We start from the raw sequence: 27,748 nt of genomic DNA on the forward strand, positions 1-27,748 counted from the left end.
ACATTTCCAAGGTTGTGCTTTAGATTTTCAATTGCGGAACTTTGTGGGTTTAATGTTGTTATAAACATTTGTCGCCAAAGGTCTATTGACTTTTCTAAAGTCTTACATCGGAACATACAACGAGACAAGCCAAATCAACACACTAGCAGACGAGTTCACAAAGCAGGCAGCGAGGTCCAATGAGACGAAGCGTTGGGGTGGTTCATTTGTGCCGTCAAGTCACATAAAAAAATATCAACATTTTTTTTAACCTACGCCAGAACATCCATGTCAAGACACTAAAGCCAGCCAAAGTAACTACTTTCTTATTTATTTTTTCTACTCTGACATTTATTCGCGAGGGCACATTGAGGCTCTTCAATTTTTTTTTGTTCTCGCTACCCTACCCGCGGGCTGCCAGAGCCAACCAGAGCGCATACGTTTTTCTCGTATGGCCCCGACCACCGTGCGGTGCACTTCGGTGCGCGTTCGGTTTGCTCTGGCCGAGTGGATTTTCACCGGACAGAGTTTTGGACGCTTTCTGGCTAGCAGACGAGAAAAAAATGGCTGTGGCTTAGGTAAGGTTAAGCCCAGGATGCGAAGCATACTAGCCTTTATTTTAGTTGTTGAACCACTGTTTAGCCTGGTGAACTGCTGTTGCTTGGCTATATTTGGTTCGGCTAGACGAAGAAACAACTCATGTGTTACTCTGCTTCGCCTTCAAGAGTGGAACGCGACAGCGTTCCCGTCGACCCGCCAAGAGGTGTAAGACAATGGGCTACGGCGCAGCGACTACGCGCCCCGCATTGGACGCGGTGAGCGTCGAGCAACACAGCGTGCGCCGCGGCAACGAAATGTGCGCCTGAGCAAGCGACGCACGCCTGAGCCTTAGAAACAGCTCGTTTCTAAGGCAACACCGCATTCACTAGAGGCGCTTTTGTACCACTTTGAAGCATCGTACTCGTGGCTCAGTGGTAGCATCTCCGTCTCACACTCCGGAGACCCTGGTTCGATTCCCACCCAGCCCATCTTGCAAGAGTTGAGCCAAAGCCACCTAGAAACAAGCGCAGTTGCTTATATACCGCCGCGACGCCGGGAGCGACGGCACGAGTTGGAGCCCCGTTTCTCCTCTGTCGTGACGTCACAGTGTCACGTGGTATGGCATGGGGTCAAAGGTCATTGAAGGCGACACCGCCGCGCCTGAGGAGCTGGGTTGAGCTCTCGTAATATGCTTCGCATAAAAAACACAATCATCGCTCGCCGCCATCACTGTGGGGACTCGAAGGATTGCACCGCATTCCTTGAGCGGAACCTTTCCGGAAAGTCTTGATTCGCCGCTGTAGGATACTGAGCAGTATGCATATGGTTCTCAGTGGACCAAGCGTCTCATGCTTTCTTCGGTATTCCTTCCGTAGCCCCATTAGGTGCCCGAAGTAGGCATTAGATTCTGGCCAACATACTTTCCTATGCGTTTTTTTTTTTTTTCATTGCGGTGCCTCCGCCTCACAGAAAAGAAATACATTGTTGCGGCGCAGCGAATTGTTGCATGGTGAAAGTTAGATTTTGATACTTCTTTTGCGGAAAGTAATGGGTGACAGGACGCTTCAGTTGCCGGATACGTTTATTATATTATTGCGAAAGCAATTATATGGACACTCCAGGCGCATTCCTGCCATTGCCCTCATGTTTCATATAAAGTCCAAGGGTGATAACATCGTGACCACACGCTGCATGCTGTATGTGCGAGTGAAAGCGTAGGAGGGGAGGTCGAATGGGTGAGCCAACGATGGTGGCTCAGTCTTGTGTGCGCAAAGGAGAAAAGCGGGGAGCAAGCACGCCGCCTTCCGTCGCGTCGGGGGGAGTGGATGGAATGGGGGCGGAATCTAGGATTCTGTGAATCTATGATTGTGCAACATGTTTATTTGCCTTGTTTGACGCATTATATACAGTTACTTCTTCTTACATACATAGACTCATTGGAGACTTATACGTATACTTAAATATCTTGTTGCGAGGTTTTATGTATACATGCAGTGAACTTTGTTTCCAGTGACACTTTTTTGTCCTTTATCAAGCCGTATTTTCGCATTTGCATATCCCATTGTATCTTTGCATTTCTAATGTACGAGGGCGAGTCAAATGAAAGTGAGCCTACCCTAACCGCGCAATAATGGTTCGGTTCATTGTCTGCGAGGCATGCGCGTAGGAGAACGGCATGTCTCATTTACAAAAGTGACACTCAGGTGTGAAGATAAATGTTCTTTAATGCTCTCATACACTGGGTTGAATATGGTTGCGTCACATAATGGACACTTCAAAAGTTGTGTCGCGAAGTTTTTGACAGCTGAAGGTGTTTCCAAAACAGAAATTAATCACCATATGACTGCCGCGCACGTTGAACACTGCATTTCATTGACCACTGCGAAGCGTTGGAGCGAACAGTTCAAAGGGCGTTGCAAAGACATTCCAAGACCGGGCCAAAACTATCGTGCAATCACCCCCCACACAATTTCAAAGGTTCATGAGCTGCTAAAACAAGAACGGAGGATAAGCATCGATGAACTGGCAGACCGTCTGAACATCAGTCACGGTTCGGTTCACGCCATAATTCATGAGCTTCTCGGTTATCGGCTCTTTGGTGGGCCAATGGATCCCCAAGATTTTTATCCATCGCGAGAAGACGGAGAAGTTTCGCGCTGCCTTGACTCATCTGATCGGGTATCACAATGAGCATGACGACTTCTTGTTTGCAACTGGCATCGGGGACGAACCTTGGTGCCACTACTACGAGCCTGAAACACGACGGCAAAGCTTACAGTGGAAACATTCTAATTTACCACACCCAAAGAACGTAAAGGCCATCATTTCCGCTGGAAAGGTGTTGTTGACTTTTTTTTTTCGATCGACAAGGTCCATTACTGATAGAATTTGCTAAATCTTGAGAGGCTATCAATTGTTTCCGATATTGTGAAACGCAAGAACGGCAGCGTGTCGCAATCAAGAATGAACAACGTGGAAAATTGACGAATGGGGTCATCTTGTTCCAGGACAATGCCTGTCCCCACGTCGCTTATGTGGTTAATACAAAACTGGCAAAGTTCAAGTGGTAAACGCTGCAACATCCGCCATACAGCCAAGACCTGTCACCTTGCGACTTCTACATTTTGGGGCAACTGAAAAAACAGCTCAAGGGAACCAGATACAGACTTCTTGAAGCAGCTACCCAAGGAGTTTAATAAGACGGTAATCACGCAACTCGTTAGTCAATAAGACAAATGTCTAAATTCTCATGAAGACTACTTTTAAATAAAGTACCCCGTTGTTGGCTCGTTCATTTGACTTGCCCTCATATATCTTGCAGAACTGCTTTTTATACGTGCTCTCTGTCGCGACTATAACTTCGGTGCAATTACTCACGATACACGACAAGGGACAGCTACTACTGCGTAATACATTGGAACAAACGAAAGCGTCATTGAGATTTTTCACTGGCCATTGCATATATACAAGAATGTAAGCACGGTTCTTGAATGACAAAGTTTCATTACCATATTTGTCCTCAACTTGTTCAGTTCATTGCCTTTTAATTTTTCATATCAGCGGCATGCACTGCTTTCCTGGTTTCGAACTGATTTAGTTCTAAAGTTCGTGTGATATTTTCTTTACTTAATAAATAGACAAAAAACATGGAAGCATTGACGTCAGTTATGTTGGGCACAATTTTTGGCACATATGAGTATAAAATTTTATGAAAAAATACATATTTTACTTGTATTTACAAAGCGTGGCTAATTCGTTTGCAGCATCTTTGGCAATGACAATGCAGTTATTATTCATGTATTTGATCCCTCGATAAATTGTTTAAGAGGAAGCTTTAGCTCGGGCCCAATCCGACGCGGCCTATTCAAATACTTCTAAAACGCAGAAACGCTTTTCTGAGATAATCCTGCTAATCACTTTTATTGAAATTGGTTGCATTTGAGAGAGAAAGTTAAATCCTAGTGTCTGTTGGAAACAGAACTTCGATTTAGGGCCTGTATTTTGTTTAAAATATTTTGGAAAATTCGAAAGTTTGAAAAAATAGAAGCACGACGTTTAAAAACTAATAGCTATGCATGAAGAACAGATATTGTGGTTCTGTAAACGGCATTTATTATAAGAGTCAAAGCGGACAAGTTTGCTGTGTCAATTTGTATCTTACGTGAATTGGCTACGTTGTGTACAAGGGTTCTGCAAAAGCCGTATTTCCACAATACTAATTTTTTTTGAAATTCATGTGTAACATATCTATTTTGTCCGCTGTAGATGTACTATTAGATGCAATTCACAGAATTGTGATATCATTTTTCATTGTTGAGTCATGGAGTCTTAAACTTGATAGTTTCGTGTTCTGAAAATTTTCAATTTTGGCCAATTTTTAATAAATAATTGACCACTTAAATGAAAAATTCGAAGCCAGTAGTCACTAGAATTAAACTTTTTCTTTTAAATGCAACAAACCTCCTCAAATTTGGTGAAGTGGTTGCAGGGCAAAACGAATTCCCCTTCTACATGTACTTAAATAGGAGCACCCGAGCTAAAGCTTCCTCTTAAGGAGGAGGCTGAGCTGCAACGTGCAGCTACATATATATATATATATATATTGGGCCAGTGGATTAGCCCCCCCCGAACAAAATTTCTGGCAACGCCACTGCCCCCTACCCCATGGAAATCTTCATCACAAGCAGCAACAGTTAATTTTTATGTCCACTGCAGGACGAAGGCATTTCCCAGCGATCTCCTATCTGAAATCTGGAAATTTTAGGCAGCCCCAATTACCAGCTGCATTTTGTTCTGAACATGTAGTATACTGCTGTTATTTTATCACGTAGTAGGATGCAAGGCAGTTTCCGGCAAGGTCATTATTAACCCTTTAACTGCGAAGTGGTAAGGGAATACATCTACTTAGGGCAGGTAGTGACCACGGATCCGGATCATGAGACTGAAATAACCAGAAGAATAAGAATGGGCTGGGGTGCGTTTGGCAGGCATTCTCAAATCATGAACAGCAGGTTGCCACTATCCCTCAAAAGGAAAGTGTATAACAGCTGTGTGTTACCAGTACTCACATATGGGGCAGAAACCTGGAGGCTTACGAAAACGGTTCTGCTGAAATTGAGGACGACGCAACGAGCTATGAAAAGAAGAATGATCGGTGTAACGTTAAGGGATAAGAAAAGAGCAGATTGGGTGAGGCAACAAACGCGGGTAAATGACATCTTAGTTGAAATAAAGAAAAAGAAATGGACATGGGCCGGACATGTAATGAGGAGGGGAGATAACCGATGGTCATTAAGGGTTACGGACTGGATTCCAAGGGAAGGGAAGCGTTGCAGGGGGCGGCAGAAAGTTAGGTGGGCAGATGACATTAAGACGTTTGCAGGGACAACATGGCCACAATTAGTACATGACCAGGGTAGTTGGAGAAGTATGGGAGAGGCCTTTGCCCTGCAGTGGGCGTAACTAGGCTGATGATGATGATGATGAACTGCCGATGACAAGATGACTCACCATCACAATGAGCGTCCTCTGGAGCCAATGATGAGTTAACTCATCGTGAATTTTTGACAACTTTTGCACATGTGTATGCATTCAGTTTCTTGTAATTTTGACAAGAAAATAATACGCAATGACTTTCTCCAATTTTCTATGCATTGATTCTTTTTCTCTCTCTCTCTTTTAATTTGTCACGACAGTACAGCCATCAGCAAGTCTCAGCTTCACCAAGTCTCTGTGAACTTTGCAAGAACCTGCTTAAAAATATCAAAGCCCTCTTACAATCTTTATCTGTATCTGTTAGCTCTTTTCTTTGGTGGTTATATGATATTATTACATGTTACAAGGAGATTATTTTTGTACAATGGAATCAACCACGCGTAAGTAAACTTCCAAACTTTGATCACAGCAATAACTGATTTATCTTGTGTGATGCTCTCAATGAAGCTTGGCTTCTGCACCTTTGTGTTTCACACCTGATGAGAACCGTCTTTACAAGTTCCACAGGAATCCATAGGAGGCTTAGAGAGAAGCTCAGTTCCAGTGTCCTGCCTGGTGTTGCCCAACTATTGCTTAAGAAATTTCCACAACATATTTTTTTCTTTTTGCTGAATATCCTTTTTACCAGTGTATTTTGCACATTTCAATGAAAAGTAAACATTTCCTTTGGGTATTTTTCTGCCTCGTCTTTAAAGGGTTAATGCTCAGCAACGATACTGAAGCCCTTAAGTGGTTGTTTGGAATACACAATATAAGAAGGGAAATGGGACAGGACCTACCACTGCCTCAAGCATAAAGCAACTTTATGCAAGCTGGATGTAACATCGAGCTATGAAAATAATAAGCACTTGCTTATCTTTTACTTACGAAAACAACAAGTAGCGACCAAGCATTGACAAAACAGCGAACAACTTAAATGATGACTGTAATTTACTCCTTGCCATTACAAAAAAGCAGCACAAGAAAATCTGTTTTTGTGAGATTGATTAAAATTCACATTACTAATGAGTAACTCAGGGTATCACTTCAAAGAACCTTTCTCATCTTACTCCTCTCTAAAATCATTAAATAAATGCCTACCTTGACCAGTTCTTGTAAAGCATCCTCTCGAAGAAACTTGGATTCAGACACCAAGAGTTCTGGCTGGCAGTTGGCCACACATGCAAGGGCAGCCTCTCGTGCACGCACATCCTCTGGGTTTGGTCCACGCTGGCTGCTGCAAAACAGGGACAATGCCACTGTATCCCCATTCATTTACAGCTTTACAAAAGACAACAAAGAACTATAAGCATACTGATGGATATTTAACAACTGCATAGAGCACTAAACCTGGTACAAAGAGCATGAACTATGGCAATTATTTTACTAAAGGTTTGCTGTTTTTCAGCTGCAATGGCAATGAAAGCAATTAGCACATACCTAGTCCCATGCGCTCAATTTAAATTTTAAATCCTTTATCCTGATGCTGTTCATTATCAATTCAATAAATTAAACTAATAAATAATGAGAATGAAATTAAGTTAAAATTTGCTATAGCTGCTGTGAAAAACAGTTTGAGCTGCTAAAATAAAACAAATAAGGAAGGAAATATGGCCCAAACTCACAAAAAATCTATTCGGCTAGATTGTTTCTGCTTTGGCTTGAGTGCAGGTGCCTGCCACTCATGCTATTTATTGAAATGATAGTGAGCTCATCACCACAACCATGGCTAATCACAGACAATGCACATGCAAGAGCAATTTTATAATTACAAGCCACCATACATGCCACAATGTGGCCACTTCAGTTAGAAAAAAGAGCACCGTAAATCTCCTTAAAGGGCCCTCCACCAGGCCCCATAGCAAATTTTGGTTATACGCTGGAAGTTCTTATGTGTCCTCCAGGGAGCGCTCTGCCACAAACATTTTTCAAGTCGGCTCATTAATAGACAAGATAGAAATGTTTCGGTACCCCAAACCCATGATTTCAGCAGGCGGGCTCCACTGCATAGTGAGACTCCCTCTCCGCTTGCCCCGTCTAGCCTTCGCAACCGAAATTCCTTCCCTGCGTTCTCCCATACCAGACTTTCAGGATCACGTGACACGTCACGGGCCCCGCCTTAATTTTTTTTTCTCCTCACCTTTTTTTTTTTTTTCGGCGCTACGCATTTTTACTGACGGTGTCGCACGCGTGCTGTTGTCTCGTTTGCACAGTGTGCGATTTTGCGCACTGTGCACAAGGAAACATGACTAGCGGTATAATTCAGCGCTACACGAATACTGAGGCAGAACAAGTGGATCGCAGAGCATGATCACGCACTGGAGAACGGTAGAAAATGGCATAGTTTTGGTACCTACGCACGTGACCGCACGACCATGGGAACAAGCAGGTGAAGCGGAACTACATCTTTCTTGCTTCGGTGCGAAGTAAAACAATAAACACACACAAACGACACACAGTCATTTGTGTTTTATTATTTATTTAAACTTCAATTCGTCAGTTCAAGCAACAGATCCCACAAATGACAGATTTTGCCTTGAGTAATTCTCGAAGCACGTACCATCACAAGCGACACACTGTGAACACGAGTACGTAGGCGCAGGTACATGAGTGCGTCACCGTCTGTCCGGCTTGCAGCGCGGTCACCGCGAGGGAAAGGGAAAACGGCGTTCGGATCGAAATTTCAGATCTTTCCGCGGCATGTAGCGATGTAATACTTTGCAGACACAATCTTTATCACGCAATGTATGCTCTGCGCTTGTCAGCTCAAAATGGCCAGACCTGGTGAGGGGCCCTTTAAGCAAGAGCTGTATCAGGCTCATGGAGCTAATATGCATTTGGTCAACTGCACTGCATGGCAATATTGTTTGAGTATGTATCCAGTGAATGCAGCTGAGTCCACAGTGCAGCATTCTGTAGAATGAGCAGTGCAGAAAAATTGATATTTTCCTGCATTTCAAGCTAGGTACTACACAATGGAGAAATCGCACACTAGAAACTGTTTTCCCTTTGCTAAATTATAGGGCACACAGCTTTTACCTCAACCAAATTTCCCAAAATTAATTTTTCCTGAAGAAAAAAAGAAGCAAGAAAAGAAGGGGGTGGGGGAGAGACTGCTTTCAACATGCCAAAAGCAGCCAAGATTTTTTTCTGAAATTCGAACACCCAAGTTCTGCAGGCCACTTCATGTTCAGTTCTAATAATTTTTTGCTGAAAACCACCAGCAATGAAGCTAAAAAGTCACTTTCATCAGCCAAGGTACCCTTGGTAGGTTACAACATGCAGATCACACGGACTTAAAGATAAACGAAGGTCAGCACTGAAAAATTTACGTCATCCCCTACTCCCTCCCTCCCTCTTGCTCTGTCCCTATAGGCAGAACGCTAACTTGAGCTCTATAAGTCAATGAACTTTAGACAACACCAAAAAAGCCAGTCTTACCATGACAGGAGGCTTGGTAAGCCATTAAAAACACAAGAACGAAAGACAGATGGTAACACCACTTTGAAGTTTGTGCACCAGCTTGCAGTAATGTCATGAATTTTGATGGCATCTACCAACGTCTAGCTAATTCTGTGTCAGTAAAGATTGACTACCTTGCATTCTAAAGAAGCCAAAGACTGAACTTGGCAACTTTCGAGGATTTTTATTGTGCCACAAAGGACCCAAATACAAGAAAATACTTCGAAATCTGTGATGTCACGTTGGCATATACAGTAAAATCTCGTTACAATTACCTTTGCGGGACCATCGAATTTAATTCGTTAATTTGAATTATCGTAGTACTGAAAAACAAATATTTTCATGTCAGTAATGTAACACAACGAAAATTGCATACCTTTGCAGCAGATGTGCGTGTTCGTACATAAATAATAAACGAGAACGCTGGGCACAGTTTAACTGCAATTTATTGCTTGAAGAAGTCTGTAATCTTCTTCTGGCGAGTAGACAGCAAGCGCTGCAGGATGAACGTCTCCACATCCTCGACCTTCCTCTGAACGTCATCCGGGACATCTTTGCAGCGCCCTTTCTAGAAAAACTAAAACATTCCAGCTGGAAACAGTCTCTTCATCTTCGTGTGTTGGTCCAGTATCAGCATCGTCTTCGTCACTACTGCAATCTTCTTGCTCATGCACTTTATTCACAATGTCTTTATTGGTGAGCTACGCTGATGTAGCTGCCGCGCTGTCGCTGTCAATGTAATCATCGAAGGTCACCGTCGTGTCGACGGGGAGCTTCTCGGTAAGCTCGTTCCATAGTTCTGGGTTGAACTCCTCTGTGTCCTCACAGTCTTGTGGCACAGGTGAAGCCTTTAAAAGGCCTGCCTTTCACCGGCCATTGCTGATCGTGCTTGCCTGCACATTCCACCCCGATCCTGTAAGCATTTTTACAGCTTGACAGACGTTTACCTTTGAGGGCAGCTTTAGTCGAATATTAATCAGGAGGCACTGCACAAGACGCTTCCAAAATTCGGCCATCACACATCTGATGATGCCCTGGTCCAAAGGTTGGAGCTAAGAAGTACAATTTGGGGGCATAAATTCAAGTTGCACATTGCTAAATCACACGTTCACGATATGCGCCGAGCACTTGTCAAAGATGAGGAGAATTTTTCTGTCTTTCTTCTTCATTGTGTCGTCAAGCTGCAGCAGCCACTGAGTGCACAATTCTCGCATCATTCACACTTTTTTGTTGGCTTGGTAGTCGCAAGGCAACGAGACAATGTTTTTCAAGCAGGACGGCTTATCAGACTTGTCAACAACTAGCGGATTGAGTTTTTCCATGCCCGTGGAGTTGCAGCAGAACAGAACCGATACACGGAGAAGTTATTTTTTTTCGCCCTTGCACCTGTCACCTTTGAAGTTGATTGTTTTATCAGGCAACAACCGATAAAAGAACGCCGTTTCATCGCTGTTGAAAACGGCGTCTGGAGAGAAAGACTCGACGATCTCTTGAAAGCGCTTGTTCCGCCAGGCAACCGCACGCACTCCCAGCATTTGTTGCCTTTTCTTCGCCACAAGCAACCTGCCACGCAATGCCATTCTTTTGCCAGAAGCGGTAAAGCCATCCAGCACTGGAGATGTCCAAGGCGGCCACGAACTGTAGCACCTTCTCTTGAATAATCGGGCCTGACAAGGGCACATCGTTTTGTCTGGCATCCTTAAACCACATGAGGACAGCCACGTTGACGTTCTGGTAGCTTCCAAGCTGCAAGCGTTTTCTTGAGGGAGCCAGCTGTGATTCTCGATGCAATTTCATGATCTTTTCCCAATCCTTGAGCATCGTTGCCATTGTTGACGGGGGAATATCATGCTCCCCTCACAGATCGACTTGCTTTCTTCCAGCATTCAGCTGCGTCAAAATGTCCACTTTTTCTTTGAGCGAAAACTGGCGTCACTTTCTTTTAACACGGAAGCCAGGAGAACTCATTGTCAGCAAAGCAAATGCACAACACAATTACAGCAAAGAACTTCGCAGCTCCTGTCGATCGCTATCAAAGTGGTTATTGGCCTACGACGTAGTAGGAGAGTGTGAACATGACCGTATGCGATGCTCATGCTGATGCCGATGCTGCTGGGGCTGTACCTGTATTAACTGGTTCGCCAGCGCATAGCTGCTGCTGCTGCAGTTGATGATGACAGGTGTAAGCCTCAGGGATTCGGTACCGAAAATTCAATGGAACTTTGTAATAATGAAGCATTTTGGTGATTATGGGATTAAATTACGTATGTTATTCTGAAATATTCAGTAATCTGAAATTTGTAGTACTGAAAGTTTTTTTACATTGAAAATATAAGCATTCTGACAGGGGATTTCAAAAAAATTCATAAATCTGAAAAGTTTCTTAATGTGGTGTTCATAACATAACGAGATTTTACTGTATTGGCATTTGGGTTTTGGCACGAAATATTTAAAATTGATGTTTGTCGCTCACCTTCTCTTTTAATAATTAACCTCTTACAACCAAACTAATGAAAAGTGAGTTTTTAAAGAATATTCTATCAGTTTCAACTGATCTGGTGTTTTTCTTCAATGTCCCTATAAATTTGCAGTTGCTGCTGAAAAACAATCATACACCTCACATCAGATAACAGTTTCTTTATAAAGACACACATGCTCCTGCGAAGACATAATGTGGAGTGAAGCAAGAGAATAAATGAACAAATTGACTAAGATTTACCATTGTTGACAATGTTCTAAATGAAATAAACTGTATTAATGTAAAAATTTAGAAGATAACGTTATATAACTCAGTTTTCATTTGTTTGCTTGTTTGTATTTGCTTGCTTACTTGATGTCTTGCTTGTTTGTTTTCTTTCTTTCTTTCTTTCAAGTTCCCAGTTAAATGCCTTTTCTTATGCCAGCAATTATGCAAACCAACATAGAAACAAAGATTTTTGTGTTACGCAGCCTCTATAAGCTGCCAAAATAAAATGCTGCTCAGTTACGAACAAAAGGATCCAAGCCATGATGGTGGAACCAGTTCACTGTCACAGAAAAGCAACAATGTTGCTTATGACTGACAGCACTAAAAACTTCTTAATTTTGCACTCAGTGTTACAATGCTCAGTCTATATGTTTTACTTATGTTCTGTCTGTCTGTATAATCTTGTCTCTTTCTCTCAAATAAATAGACCATTCCAAACAACTCAATACCATAAAAATAATAACAATAGCCTCTTTTACAGTGACAAAACATGTGAAAAAAAAATGTCACTGACGTTTCAAGCTTTGTTTAACAAATATATCTAACACAGGACCACTGCACACCATAAAACCCAGTCTCATCTGTAATTATAGGTCACGTAAAATTAACAAAGAGTTAACAAGATCAATATAGGGCTAGTGACCTTTCATTTGCGTGCACATTCTTGGGATGGTCACGAAAAGAAAATAGGCTCACCCTTCAGTCAGGTACGAGTAAACTGAGCTGAAGAAGTTCTGCTGCTGTTGACCTAGCCCAGTATTTTGGCCTTCTTCAGCACGAACCAAAGAAACTTCTCCAGAAGGGTCCACAAAGTCCTCTGCCTAATAGAAGACAACTTCAGGATCCACATTACCACTATCACAATATTCTTCTAAACATGCCCCGCTACTATAGTAAGCACTATAACATAGGCTATTATCAACATATCTTTGCTAAAAACGATCCGCTGCAAATAAAAACAAAGCCAACCTTAAATACACAAGTAAGCACAGCAGTGCACACCCTTGAGTGGGAAATTTCCTCATTGTTCAAAAACTCTCACTGGTGTTTACAGTGTAAAATATGACATGTGCAGCCAGACAAAAAAAAGGAAATTCAAGAAACTTCACATACCATGATAAGGTATATGTATTATAGAAGGCTTTACATAATTTTAAGTTTCCAAGAAATGGGTGTAAAACAATAAAATACATATATTTCGACTAACAAAGCATCAAGATTGAATATATAACAGCCTCAATGTACCAACACAAGAACTGCTGTCTAATGTATATGAGACAGAACGAGTTGAAAACCTGGCAGATGACACTTACAGTGACTAGTGCTTGAGGCAGTAGCTTGGCTTTGTACAGTTGCAGCAGACAGTCAACAAGGTTCTTCCAGCCATCACGGAGAATGTGGCCATGTCTTTGGGCCAGCCCAAACACCATCTTGGCCACCAGCTGTGCTTTCTGACTGTTTCCCAGTACCCCAGGCACTGTCTCAGGGCTCTGCATACCAAAAAGCACACTGTCAAGATGGGAAAAAAAATCCAGAACTGGGTCAGCACAGTCTATCAGTAAGACGAGAACATCACACTACTCAATTCATGCCAGTTCAGTTCTGTCATGATAAGTGCAACAAAATTAACTTGAAGGTTTTTATGCTGTTGTTTTTTGTCGTACCCCAACTATACAGCTGTTTGACCTCCACCGCATTCATGCCTGCTAAGTAACATTACATATCCACCATGCCAGCCCATTTAAGTAAAGGGCCCATATTTTGCTACATTTCTTATCATTTTACATTCTTTTTACCCTTCACTACTAGCTTGGCCAAAGCCGCGCCCCGACAATCGGCAGAATCAGCCACTTAGCCAGCCGTATGATCAAGAATTAAAGGAAGTTTTACAACCACCCACCCAACTTCCTGTCTCTTTCACTACCCACTCTACTTGTACAATGACTCCTTTAATTACTACGTTTTACATGGCTTGATGGTGAAATAACGCAGGTTGCACTTCATGAATTGAAGGATATGGTTCATTGCCACAGTGAACTGTTCATCAGCCAAAGCAAGCCATGGCCAGAGCATTGATTTCTCTTGCACCAAATGTACCTATTGCATGCTTTTGACACTGGTGCTCATAGCTCAATTACAACAAACAGCACATGCTACATCACTGAAAATTCTTGCCCATTGAAGATTAACGATTGCTTCTCATACAAAATTCTGGTAACTAAAACAGCCTGGCCCACATAACATAAATTATTGTTCAAGTATTATATTCCAAAGCTACATGCGTGCCATAAAGGATGCCATAAGGCATCCCTCTAAATTCAACTTCCTGAATTTCATAAATATGCACTTAAATCTTGAAACATAGAATCTTTTAAATTTACATAGCCTACTCTACATGCATCCTTTTAGCCACCAGCCTCATCAGTCTCAAATTGAACAGCAGTATTAACAACCCTTCCACAATGGGTGAGGCATTCCGGCATGATTCCTTAAAAGACTTTCTCCTCAAGTAAAAACTTATAGAAAGACAGCGAGATTACAATATTTACTACTATCAATTCCATTCTCTAAACACCTCTAAGGCAAGGATGTGCTAAACCTTCTAATAACAAATTTAATATTGTCTTATTCGACTCACTTTTTGAATTGAATATTAATTATTCGCAAGTTTGAATACATTTCCAACAATTTTTGGATAGTTCATATCATCAATTGTGCATGATTAAACATAGAACTGAAGCAGAAATGCCACAACTTTCATCCCTCCCATAGTGGACATAAATCATTAGAAGTTATAAGTTACATAAAACATACGGCGTCGCTCAGGGAGCCAGCCTATTCCAGTTATACCGCGATTATCTGCACCAACATTTAACTCTCAGCCATGACATTTGGCAGCAGGTATTATTTGGCACTCGTTACGGATGCTACATCTCTGTCTTCTCTTTAGATTAAACCTGTACATGCTTCACTGCAACATTATGTGATAGTATATAACAGTAGCACTATATTCTGCGACCATTCCAACTATGGAAAAAGTGCATTTTTTGCTCTGATGTCACCTCCAGCAACTCGTATTACCAATCTAAACAGCACACAGAGATACTAATTGACCCACAAGACTGCCTTTCCTGAACTTCATTTTGATAATTCATAACTACATATGCTATGAAGAGGGTCCAGTATGTGAACAAACTGTGTACTTGTTCTGCTTTATTTATGTAAATGATGCCAAGAAAAGCACTTCTTGCCCTGACAAAGACATGTCTCCTTGTGAAAACGTTGGCTCCAGGCTGAGGCTTCCCTTGTTCACCTACCGTTGATCACTTCATATCTCCATCTTGTCTTGCTTGTAATGCTCCATATGTTCTTTTAAAGAAAATGCTTCATAATGGCAGTGTAATAACAAATTTCCTAACATTGTGCAAACAAAATATAAGCATTGCTTCATATGAACCCTTTCAGTGCCAGGTTTTTTTCTCGGATATTATAAAACAAACACAAGTTTATTTTCGGTTATTAAGAATGCAAAAAGTTACACAGATAATAGCAAATGCTCTCTTAATATGGTCCTCTGATTCCTATTTTCCTTTTCTATCTCCTATCTAGTTTCATTCTGATGCATACATTTCCGCGATAGTGCCATTGTGTCAGGGTCAAAAAAAAAAAGAAACAACCTGCTATAAAGGTATGACAGATGGCATAAACACGCAAGAGTGGTCCTTGCGCTACGACGTGAATATTTTAATGGAGAATCGATGCAGTAGCAGTGCACAAAGTCTAGGAGCCACCCCTCCGATCAGCAGATGCATGCTCCGTGCAGCGCAACCACACCCTCGAAGGGGTGCGTTCCAGAGTGCGTCTAACTGGTGCAAAACGTGGAAAATGGAATTAAATATTAACAAATGTAAGTTCATGCGCGTTTCTCGCTGCTCTAACCCTTCTCCTTCATATTGTCTTAATGGCATTCCTCTTGATTCCGTCGCATCATATAAATGCCTAGGCAAAATATAACACAAAACTTAACATGGAATGCCCAAACTGAATATGCGACTAATAACACTAATCGCATATTAGAGTATTTACGTTGTAACTTCTCTGCTGCTCCATCGTCCTTAAAGCTACTACTTTATAAAAAACTAATACGATCTAAAATTGAATATGCATCATCTATATGGGACCTTGCGAATGAAAATCTTGTATCTTTTCTCAAACTTATCCAAAATAACTCCGTTCGCTTCATCTTTTCAAATTACAACGGTACCATAAGTATCACAGCCATGAAAACTAACCTTTCCCTCCCACCTTTAAGATCTCACCTGAAAATCAGTCGCCTAACTCTATTCCACAAGGTATATCACCACGTCACGCTACACGACGATTTTATTTCACCACCAGAACACATCTCCCGTCGCATTGATCATCAGCACAAGGTTGGCATCAAAAATGCAATACTAAAGCTTTTTTTCAGTCTTACCTTCCCCGGACATCTGTCGAATGGAACCGCCTCCCTCCCGATATTGCAGCCATTGAAGATAATCACCGATTTCGCGATGCACTAACAACCTTTGTTTATTTTGGAGAATGTTGAATTTGTCGTATAACAACATTCACTGTAATGTATTGCTTGACTTTGTATCCTATATTACCCCCTCCCCGCTGTAATGCCTTTGCCCTGAGGGTATAATAAATAAATAAATAAACAAAAGCCCAGAGAGACGATAAAATATGCTTGTAGGAATATACAACAGATTGTGGAACTACCTCGGAGCTCACCAACTTCGCATTACTGCCCACATCTGACTGCAGAGAGTGGAGAATGTACCAGTACATCAATGGCACTGAAAGGGTTAATGGTGAAAAGGTCTGTTCATCATTCAAAAACTATTTGAACCGTATTCAATTTTCTAACAGTGCTAGTCGATTCATATTCATATGAATAAAAAAAATTACTAGCGGAAGACTCCTATTCTAAGGCAGTCTTATCTGACAGCATAAAGGAAGGAGTGGCCCTTGCCTCAGCAGTGCTCAGTGCAGTGAACTTGCAGAGAGAGATGACAAGGTTGTCAAACACGTCACTCATGGCATAGTGCGCAGCCACCATAGCACACTTGCGGTATCCACCTAAGGCTCGCTGCAGCACAAGTGATTCACAGGGGGCTCGATCAAGCACAGAGGCAAGCGCAGCCACTGTAGGGCCCCAAACTAGTGTGAAGAGGTCGTGGTCGAGTAGTCCATTAGGTGCATGCATAAAGTGGCCTGCTTTACCTGCACCCCTCCGCAACAACACCTGCATGAAGAGCACAGGTGAGTTTTAGCGAGGATGAAGTGCCACCTATGCACATGCACATGACCGCATTCAAAACTTCCTACCGGTTTCGTGTTTGTTAAAGGGGAACTGCAGCACTTTTTATCATAGTAAATAAATCTGCTTATTCTCTAATTGATGATGTCACAAACATTGGTGACAAATATTCCTCTGCATGCAGAAGTGAGTCTATAGTTTTGCTCAAAGACTACCTGCTCTTTCCTTGGACATGAAATCTCTGTCACTTTTTTTTTTGTGTGTACCTATGGTTGCCTGGCCCAATTTTTTTAGGTGCCACAAATAAGCAGTGCCTCCAGCAATCTCTAAGGCCAAGCTGATGTCAAAGCTAGGTGTGATGATTGGCAGAGCACAGCAGGCCTCATTCTGTATGGGCCTGACTGCCAAGTTTCTAGCACAGCTAAAATGAAGAAAAGGAGGAAAAGGCCAGGAGGTCATGGGAGGGGCAGCATTTGGTTGCCAATAGTTGTGCTGATGCAAGGTGCACTTTGTAAAAAATTTTGTAGGAAAAAGTGTAAGAGGAAATGTCCTTGAATATGAGACATTTCATACATTTCATGAAAGGTGTTGCAGAGGCTCTTTATATGCTTCGTTTATTTCACATTTCTGGATAATTCAAACCACTCTTTAGGCTTTGCCAAGGACAAACAAACAAAAGTTGGCTGTGTAAAGACAATCTGGAATGCATGAAAGGGCCAGAAATCTTCACGTATGGCAGGCCAATTAGGTGCATTACACACAGGAGAAAGAACAACAAAGGACAGAAAGAACTGTAGACAACTGTTAGGAAAAGGTGAACTTCATGAAGGCGTGAGCGGTGAGCAAATAAAATCGAATGGCAAATTAAGTGCAAAACATTCATTGCAATGGTAATCTTTAAAGAAATTCATATTAGAGCTCCAATCTGGCTTCAATCATGCCAAAGTCGATATGTTATAGCCTCATTTATGTTAAGTGCATTGATGAAAGTGTTTATCATGCAGGACTAACTGGCTTGCAGGCAGTTTCTTGTCTTTTTTTGCTCCACTCATGAGACCATGGCACGGCTGTAACAGTTATGCAGCAATAGAATTCTAGCTTGTTCAAGTTTACTTACCAGACAGTAATATAGGACAAAAACGGCACAAACAACAGGACAACATCCCGTAAGTACTAAGTAGCATAACAGCAAACTTTAATACAGGGGTAGTTCCCCCCAATTTATCTACCACTGGTTAATTTCATCTTCCTCTTAGCTTGATTACATTCAACAGCCCCAGCAAAAGCGCTCCCAAATTGCCTTTTTAAAAGGTACTTTAACCAATACCTTGAATAACAAACTAATTTTGCACATCCCATGGGCATCAAATTATTTGAAGACAACTGTAACAGGAGGCCAAGGAGAATACCAGCATAGTGCAATGCTACATCACATCCTCATAAAATTACACACAATTTCTCTTCATTCAGGTAGAGGAAGCACAAGGGAACATAAAGGAGGAAATGGCTATAAAGCGCATTTAAGGCAAGCAAGATGGGTGGCTTATACATGGCTTATATGAAGTTCTATAGTACTCCCAATATAAAGCTATCCTGCCATCTCAGTGTCTTTGCTATAATGAAGCATTTACTGCATTGGTGCTAATTTCTGCAAATCCTATTGAAAGCATATAAACCTATGCTTTAGCCACTAAACCAGCATAGCTATTAAAAGCCAGAAAGCAACAGAATCACTCACTTTCCAGAGGTAGTTTTCTCTGACTAGTCCCGTCTGTTCTGCAGGCATCACTATCTCTTCATTTCTGCAAGAATGCCAGCATAAATCTCTCTTGTTTCCACAATTATACAGCACTTTTGACCAAAATGAAAGGGACAACTCACCTGATTGCATTGTATACTTCTTCAAGCATGTCTTTATCAAAGTCATTGCCACCATTCACACCATTTAGATTTTTCTTGAAGTCCTGAGTAATGAAGAAGGAAGAATTGGGGCCATGGCAAAGAATCAATATGAAAAGTTAGAAGAAAACCTGCCAATGAGCAGCAGTTACCTCGACAGTCATGGGGATGTTTTGCTTCTTGACATTATGATTGTGCTGGTCCATGTTCAACATAATTACAGCATAGGCCAGTGTAAATGCAGCATCACTGTTGGCAAATGGTTCATTCATACTTTTCTGTAGATGGCAGCAGCACCACCAAAAACAAGGAAAAGAAGCAATATGACTATATAAAACTCCAACGTAGTAAGGAACAAACAAAATACTAAAAAAATTTCGGAGTTTTCAGAGAATTAATAACAAAATGTGCTAAGTGCATGAAAATGTGAAAGCAGCTAAAAACAGCATTGACAATTTAAGACCTTATAAGATGAACTAACATCCTGGCCCATTTGCTAATATTCTAAAAGATAACTTTTTCACTTACTCACTCCAAGTTTCCTAAACATACATAATCAGAACCTCCCCGATACATTTCAAAAAGAAAAGAAAAATGAAGGGCAAGACATATTGTTCATAACTGCACACTGCATCAACTGCAAGAAGCATCAATGTTGCCGGATTCGAGACGCTCATTATCTAATAAACGAGAAGAAGGGGGTTAAGTTGTTTTTTCATCCACTTTAATTTCCATTAATTTATCGTTTTTTTATTTCATTTATTAAGCACAAGTAATTTCCCCTATGTTGTCCCTGGTGTCAGTGCTTGCTGGCTTCTTATGATATGGTTTGAGATTCTTTTTTACAATGATGAGTCTGAACTGAGATGTCCTGATGGAAAGGTTTTTGGAGACAGTGCACTATATCTGATTCTGTACAAGATGGACCCTAACCACAAGGACACAGAGACAACACCCAGTACCTCATTCTCCTTGACTTTGGAATGCGGCGACGCCGCAGCAGAAGATGGCACGCCAACATAATTATGATCAATGGCAACAATGTCATCTTTGTAAGACATGATTCTCGTTAAGAATGAAGGACGAAGAACGTAAACACAGCAATGGCCTGTTAGCAGACGAAGGAAAAAGCCCGCTACATTTCAAATATAATGAGAGGAGGCAAGGTTTTCATGCTGTCACGTGAGTGCCACAATGGCTCACCACCAGTTGGTGTGGCCGCTTTGCCGCAGCTGAGTTTTAATTCTGTCGTCGTGCCGCTTGCGTTTTACCACCCGTGTCTATGGGCTTTCTGCGGTGACCATCACTCCGAGATAGCGCCAGAGTAGCGCGCATTGTCTGTTCACCAATGACACCTTCAATAAGGCATGTGGCGAGCATGTCAAAACAAAGCATTGCAAGAGCGGAGGTCTGTCTGTAGCGGCTACTCTGAACTGTGCCCACACATCACCTGCGCGCTGCCTCTCGCATTCTCCCTATTAGCGAGGCAGTCTCGCCACACTTCGCTCATTTGCAACTTGCTGCACGATACAGAGTGTCTGCACCAGCCAATATATAGCGAAATGAAAACATGTTTAAAGCAGCCCTCAAATTTCGCATTAGGAAGTATCATAATCGTCAGTGAATTTTTCTACTTCCCTCGTGAAGGAGTGGAAAAATCCCTCTAGATACATTCTCATATATTCACACATATACTTCTTCAATGCCTTCATCATGGAACGTCTGTATGGCTGTTGCTTCCACTGAATATTATGCCTTTTCATGATCTATAAAGTCCGCATGTAACAGTTTGTCATATTCCATATATTTCTATCTAAGCTAATTACTGACATCAATATGGTTTACTGTTGGATATTCATTTCCAAAACAATAGAGTCCTTTGAGAGATTGAAACCAAGTGCTTCACTGATTCTATTCCAAGTAACCTAAATGAATGTCTTGCACAATTAAAAAATTAATACAGATAATAAGCTAATGGGCCTATCATTTCTCATTCCTTCAATATTCACTTTTCAGTGTAAAAAATATTAAGTATAGCATGTAGCAGATAATGCAAGGACTTCGTGTTAGCATTAGCATTACATACTACACCTCTCGTACATAAACAGCACTGCATTCCTAAGGTGCATACATTATCTTCTGGATTTAGCATTCAACATTAAAGCACGTATTAGCTTTATTGGTGGCTTTTCTGCACACAGAAGATGCAGTCCAGACAGCAGAGCATTTGACTGACGAAGGAAATTGTTGCCAGGGTGAAAGGCACGAACATTGATGAAAATGATGAGTGACGACGACACCCCCATGAAGCCCACAAAGTTATGTCATCCCAAGAGACTCTTGGTATAATTGAGTCCTTTCAAGACTTCATTTTTGCGAAGGGCCTCTCTCTTGACTGTGTGCAAAATCCAGATGCACTGCAACATGACGTAAGTTGTCTTAGTGCCAAGCAGGCAAAGTTAACGGTTAATTTTTCCACTGCAAGAAAGTAAGTAGCATAGCATGTTGGTCATGTGGCAATAAACATTTTGTGCTGCAATATTTTTCCTGGCTTTCTTCTATGCAACGCGATTATAATATAATTTTTGTGACATTTCAATATTGTTATAAGTGGACTTGACTGTATAGAGCAAAGCTTGTGAGCCCTTTTGCATTTCTTTTAGAAAGCACAGAATTCCAATTTTCATGATGCAGCAGTGCAAAAAAGAAACATATGGAAAAGAAGAGACGACAGCTTTATTTTTTTTTTTCAACTTTGCACTGCTACATTATGAACCTATTTCAACTCACAGTTTTCTTTTCTTCCAATGTTCATTAAAGATCTGTGTGCGAAAATTCTCCAGAGCAGTTTGCATAACTGCTTGGATCAACGTACAACTCACAATTCTTTATGGTAGGGAACAGTGGTCTAGAAAAAAAAATCTAGCAAGGTTTAGCATTATGCTCCTCGCACAGTGTTATAGCAACACACAGAGATGACGTGGAACAAAGCAGAACACCAGACAACTACTGCTACGCAGCAGGGACAGAGCCCTGACAGATACAAGGTGTGTCATATCACTGGCACAATGAACAATGCCAGCATTGGTGTTACAACCACTGCACCTCAATGGTGTACGAGATGAGACCAACGGAAAACCATCAGCGTTTGATAGATTTAGTTTGATATTTACTGTCAATACCACTTAGACCAGTGCATCCATTATGGTGTGGTATGCACACAGCTGCTCAGCAGGAACACTAATGTGTGCGCACACAATGCTGATGCCAGCAGTGGAAGCCAGGACGCAGCCTGTGTCAGCAAATTAACCAGACTTTGATGTCAGTGCAATGCATGTTGGATGTCATTTAAGAATTCCGAAACCAAAACATTTGAGCAACTCATCAAAGTTAATGCTATTTTGTGGGTTGAACCACATGTCTATATTGAAGTCACCACTCGACATAATATTTGTTTTTAGACACAAATGAAAGGTTCGACTTGAGAAATTCAAGAAATAAATGCCCATCTCCATTTGGTGGCCCATAAAACATTGAGAATATATATCGTTAACAATTACTGAAACAACTTTCGACATGAACAGGTGTATTGCAAAGGTCCAACATTTTGCACTTGATTTCTTAATTGACAAGTCATTTGTTTCAGCCCTGGCAGACGTGAGTTCTTAGCCCACAAACCTGTGGTAATGACTGCATTAGGTGTGTCTTGGCCTGACCATGGTTGCTTGGAACAGGGAATCACAGCATCAGTGTGAGGTTTCAAGAAAATACGCCACTCTCATGGCTGGTTTACTCCTTTCCCTCCATGAACACAACTTTCTTCTGTTAAACATACCTTTCAGTTGCATGCTTCACATGTTTATACAGTCAAATCTCGATATAAAGAATCACACGGGACCGCCGAAAATCGTTATTTTGAAATATTGTTGTAATGAAAAATTGGCAGTTATAAGCCAGTATCTGACGTATCTTGGCAGTAGACGCGTGTGCAGACAAGCATAATCTCAAATAAAAATGTTTCATTCACTTCAAAGCCGCTTTATTTGAAGAAATCGGTGATTTTCTTCTGGTGCATGCAGCACACACGACCGATTAGGAATGCATCTACATCTTCCACTTTGCACAATATCTCACTGGGTACATCATTAAACCAAGTGATTAAAGTGCAGACATTGTTCACATGCACTAAAACATCAATGTTCGACACGATCTCATCTTATGTGTTAGGTGATCCATAGTCGTCTTCCTTCGGGTCGTCATCATCACTGGAGACGTGAACGCAGTTAACAATCTCTTTGGTTGTCAGGTCCGCCGCCGTTAGTGCTGCACTGTCACTCTCCCCGTAGTCGTCGAAGGAAGAGACGGTGGGCAGCAATTCCACAACCTCGGTCCACAGGTCTCCTGGGTTGTTGTCAGTCACCTCTAGGTCATGTTCAAGCTGCCCAGGCGCTTTGACAAGCCCTGCTTTTCGCCAGCAGTTGCTAATGGTGGACACCTTCAAGTTGCACCAAGCTCCTGTGAGCATTTCCGCTGCCTGACAAATATTGATTGCAGTCGGCTGCTTTAGGCAGAGGTTGATAATCAACCGCTGCACAATGCGCTTATGAAATTCTGCTTTAACACTTTTTATAATGCCCTGGTCTAGGGGTTGCAGCAACGACGTGTTGTTTGCCTTAAGGGCTTTGTTGAAGTTTTTAAGGACATTCGAATTGTGCGACCGCCTTTGAACGTTGTAGAGCGTAGTTTCGCGTTACTGTGTGAATTTTCTTTTTTTTTCTTTTTTTTCCCCTCATCTTCTTCTTTCTCCTTTTATTCCCTTTACCCCTTTCCCCAGCACAGGGTAGCCAGCAGGTACTTACACTGGCTAACCTCCCTGTCTTTCCTCTCCTTTGTCTCCTCTCCTCTCCAAGCGAACATGCGTGAAGCGAACATTCGCAATGTGAGCAGAGCAGTTGTCGATAACCAGTAGAATTCTTCAGTCATCCCTCCTCATTTGATCGTTGAGTTTGATGAGCTACTTAGAAAAGAGTTCTCTGGTCATCCAGACTCGTTTGTTGGCGCAGTAGTCGTATAGTAACAACATGACATTTTTCATGCAGCGAGGCTTCGCATATTTGCCGATGACGAGCAGTTTAATTTTCTTCGTGTCTGTTGCATTGCAGTAGAGCAGGACTGTCACGCGAAGATGCGACTTCTTCCCTCCTTTGCCCTGCTGCCCTTTGAAGTGCATCATCCAGTCTGGCAGGAGCTGATAAAAACACGCGGTCTCATCCTCGTTAAAAATATTTTCTTCAGAGTACGATTCAGCCACCTCTAGAAAACTATCATTGCGCCAGGAATACGGGGTTTCTCTGTCAGCAGCCTTTTCCTCACCCGAGACTACCTGCCAAGTTATTCCGTTCCTTTGGCAGAAACGAAAAAACCAACCCGCACTGGCATCGACCCCAGTTACTTCAAGAACATCGGCAATTTCACAGGCTTTTCCTTGGAGCATTGGGCCAGACACAGGAATGTTTTGCAGTCTGGCATCTTTGAACCACGTGAGAACAGCTTGGTCCACATTTTGAAAGTTTCCTAGTCGCAGCCGTTTCCTCGTAGGAGCGAGCTGCGACTCCCATTGAAGCTTGACAATCTTGTCTCGGTATTTCAAAATGGTCGCAATGGTCAGTGGGGCAATGCCGCGCTGTCTGTGCATGTCAATTTTTGCTTTTTCCCAGAGTCTATTTCCGGCAATAAGTCCAATTTTTCCTGCAGCGAAAACTGTTTTCGCTTCTTCTTGATGCCGTTGCTAGCTGCATTCATCGTTGGATCTCGCATGAACATCACCAAACCTTTGTCGTGAAGCTCCTGGTGAAGTTTGTGGTGAAGCAGTTGGCACTCGATATGGTGATGCTGATAGCTACTGCACTCGCGATTCCTGTTTCACACGAGAGTTGCGTCACTGTTACTTTTAGCCGAATTCGTAATACTAAGGGTTCCTCGGTTATAAAGGGGGAAATAAACTATGAGCGTTATTGTGAAATATGCACTGTATTGAAATTCGTAGTTTTGAAATATTTTTACAATAAAAATATAGGCAATCTGGCGGGGATTTTTAAAATATTCATAAATTTGAGAAATTAATTAATGTGGGGTTCGTAGTAACGAGATTTGACTGTAATGTTCTGAAGTTCAGTTTTTTTTTTTTTTTTTTTTTTAGCAGCCAGTTGGCATGGTCAAATTTAAAACTGCACGTGTGTGTAGCAGCTTTTGCCCATAGTTTTTGACACACACTCAGCATCTGTCTCTACTGACTCACACAACGTGCCTAATAAATCATAACAGGCTACAAGTGGGGCATACCAATTGTGGAAAGTAAGAGCTTTTCTTGTTTCTCCTAATGTAAAACGAACAGTAGAGACAGTCTTAGACTTTAGTGTCAACATACAAGCTTAAACCAGCAACTATTTTTAATTTTTTATTCAAGTTTGGTTTCAGTTCAGGAAAGTTTCAAAAACACTGGTTCAGTTCAAGTTCTAGTCGAAATTCCAGTTCAGGTGAAATTTCTATTTCATATTTTATTCAACACTTAGGTTGATTGGATTTCCCATACTAAGCAATGTAAGAGCTCTGTGTGCACCAAACGCATGCAGAAAAGCATCTGGTCTGAAATACTACTCACATGCCAGTGCTCCGCAAAATGCTCCAACAGCAAGGATATGAGCGGTGCTTCCCCAGGCAGCCTGAATGTCTCAAGGTACATTCTGAGAGCTTCATCAATTCTTGTATTTGCAAAGTTGAAGGACCTACAGGCACAGCAAAGAAACCATAACATGGTTATCACCCGGGTAAGCCAAAAAGTCATAGTTTTACCCGAAAGACGAAGCATTGATAAAGATAGCAAAGTATCAGACAACTACCCGAAGTAAGATTTGTAGTTTTATCGGCCGTAGAACTTGCAATAAATATTTGCCTACTAATTCTATGAAAAAGTCAAAACAAGGATTTGGACCAGTTGGTATTCCATGATGCGAGGTGTAGCATGCAAATAAGGAGGACGAAGGACAAGCACTTGTCCTTCATCCTTCCTATTTCTGTGCTAAAACACCTTGTATCATAAATTAGCAAGCATGGTGTCACGTGTGCACAGGCAAACATAACAGACCTTATTCAGTGACCACGACCACTCGCTGTAATGACTGGCGTAATAACTGACGCTGGCGTAATGAACAAAGCAGGCAGAGGGGAGCGAACGTTTCATGCTACCTCTCTCTTCAATGCATCTCCGAAACTTGAGATTACACGACCTCTAACACTAGACGTGTGGGAAAACAGCACACACGAAGCCACCAGCCATCTCTGCTCACCCAAACTTTGCACCCACCAAAGATTACCTCCACAGTACAGCACGTGGGCCATGTATGCACTCAGCCATGTGGACAGCTAGCACAGCCATGACCAGGCTGACCGGGTCAGAGGAGGAGGTGCATACTCACCTACACCCCTTAGCCCGCACAAGTTTTATCACAATATTGTGCGCCACATCATATGGCCAAATCTCCGTATGATGGTGTTATATTTTCTGTAGAATACATTCTTAATCACGCAGTTTGTTAATTCAAGATTTCCGTGCTTCAGCCATAAAAACTGCATTGCAAGTTCCTAGGACAATCTTCAACGATACCAATATTTCAGTAAGCACATATGACAGCAAGCACATGTCCGACAGTAAACTTGAGCAATAATTACAGCATCAAGAGCACTGGTGCACGCAGTATAAATAGCACAAAAAGAACAAAGCTCCAACACAGAGTGCATCTAGTGGTAGCAGCCATTATCAGATGGCAGCATGCATACATATGTGCCATCATCATCATCACAACCCACTGACATAAGGCTGCCATTTTGATGGCTTACAATGGTGTAGTGATACATGAGGTCAAGATCCTTTGAACATCGTTTGTATCTTTGTTCATGAGAACAATGACGCTGCATGAAGACAATGAGACAATGCGTGTTCCTTTCGTCATCACTAAGGCACTCAGCAGTAAAGTCGTAGGGAATCGATGCATAATTCTTATGAATGAATGCTACATAGATGGGCACCACACATACAATAGAAATTTCACTGTTTACTCACTTGACAAAGGCATCAAGCACCTTGAGGTTTTTCCGGTTGGCTATGTATTCACCAATTTTCTTTTTATCCAACTGTGAGTTGTCCCTTAGGAATAAGGCTACTTCATTGGGATCCAAGGGATCACTTAGCAATCCATGCTCTTGGAGGAACTCAATACCCTTACTGGGACGGCCATTGAAGTGCTCTGTGCCCGATGCCAGAAGCTATTTTTAAAAGAAGCAGAACAAAAAAAAAAATACTACAGTAAACATTCTGCAAGGATGTTGCCGAATCCTTAATTGACACACTAACAAAGTGCAGAGAAGGCGGTTCAAACTTGACGAGATCACTAGCACACATTACATAATACACTAAAGAATGCATCACCTTCTTTTGCGGTTTCTGGAGAGATGTCTTGAATCATTTTCTATAGTGTATGCTTAGAAAACAGAATACCACAAATTCTGTTAATGCTATACAATGTCAACAATAATATATGAAAACCATACAATCACACATTGCCAGTAACTAATAAAGGGAAAATGAGACATCCACTCAAACGTAGGTAATTGCTACAGTAACATGCTGACAAGTGCCACAACAATATATTTTTGTTTCATGACGCAACAAAAATCACCTTTGAGAAACATTTCCAAACCTGAGCAGCTCAATTGAGAATGTAGTTTCAAAGCAACCTGCTACATGTTTATAACATAACAGATCTTTTTCTAATGCTGTATTCAAA

At 41.7% G+C, this 27,748-nt stretch overlaps 1 protein-coding gene across 4 annotated transcripts in view; it reads right to left on the minus strand.

Annotated features, from left to right (window-relative positions):
- Window positions 1–27,748, minus strand: part of garz (Sec7 domain-containing protein garz) — a 108,398-nt gene that overhangs the window by 50,808 nt on the left and 29,842 nt on the right. For 3 of the 4 annotated variants that reach the window (XM_070524406.1, XM_070524410.1, XM_070524413.1), the window contains exons 13-21: window positions 27,025–27,227; window positions 25,567–25,690; window positions 19,058–19,183; window positions 18,888–18,970; window positions 18,745–18,808; window positions 16,719–16,991; window positions 13,015–13,191; window positions 12,398–12,522; window positions 6,595–6,730 (exon numbers count right to left, since the gene is read on the minus strand). In XM_070524406.1, coding sequence (XP_070380507.1) covers window positions 6,595–6,730; window positions 12,398–12,522; window positions 13,015–13,191; window positions 16,719–16,991; window positions 18,745–18,808; window positions 18,888–18,970; window positions 19,058–19,183; window positions 25,567–25,690; window positions 27,025–27,227 — 1,311 coding nt within the window. The remainder of the gene's footprint in view (window positions 1–6,594; window positions 6,731–12,397; window positions 12,523–13,014; window positions 13,192–16,718; window positions 16,992–18,744; window positions 18,809–18,887; window positions 18,971–19,057; window positions 19,184–25,566; window positions 25,691–27,024; window positions 27,228–27,748) is intronic. The other variant, XM_070524414.1, reaches the window with a different exon arrangement.

Source organism: Dermacentor albipictus, chromosome 1, assembly GCF_038994185.2.
Source record: "Dermacentor albipictus isolate Rhodes 1998 colony chromosome 1, USDA_Dalb.pri_finalv2, whole genome shotgun sequence".
NCBI classification, from domain to species: domain Eukaryota; kingdom Metazoa; phylum Arthropoda; class Arachnida; order Ixodida; family Ixodidae; genus Dermacentor; species Dermacentor albipictus.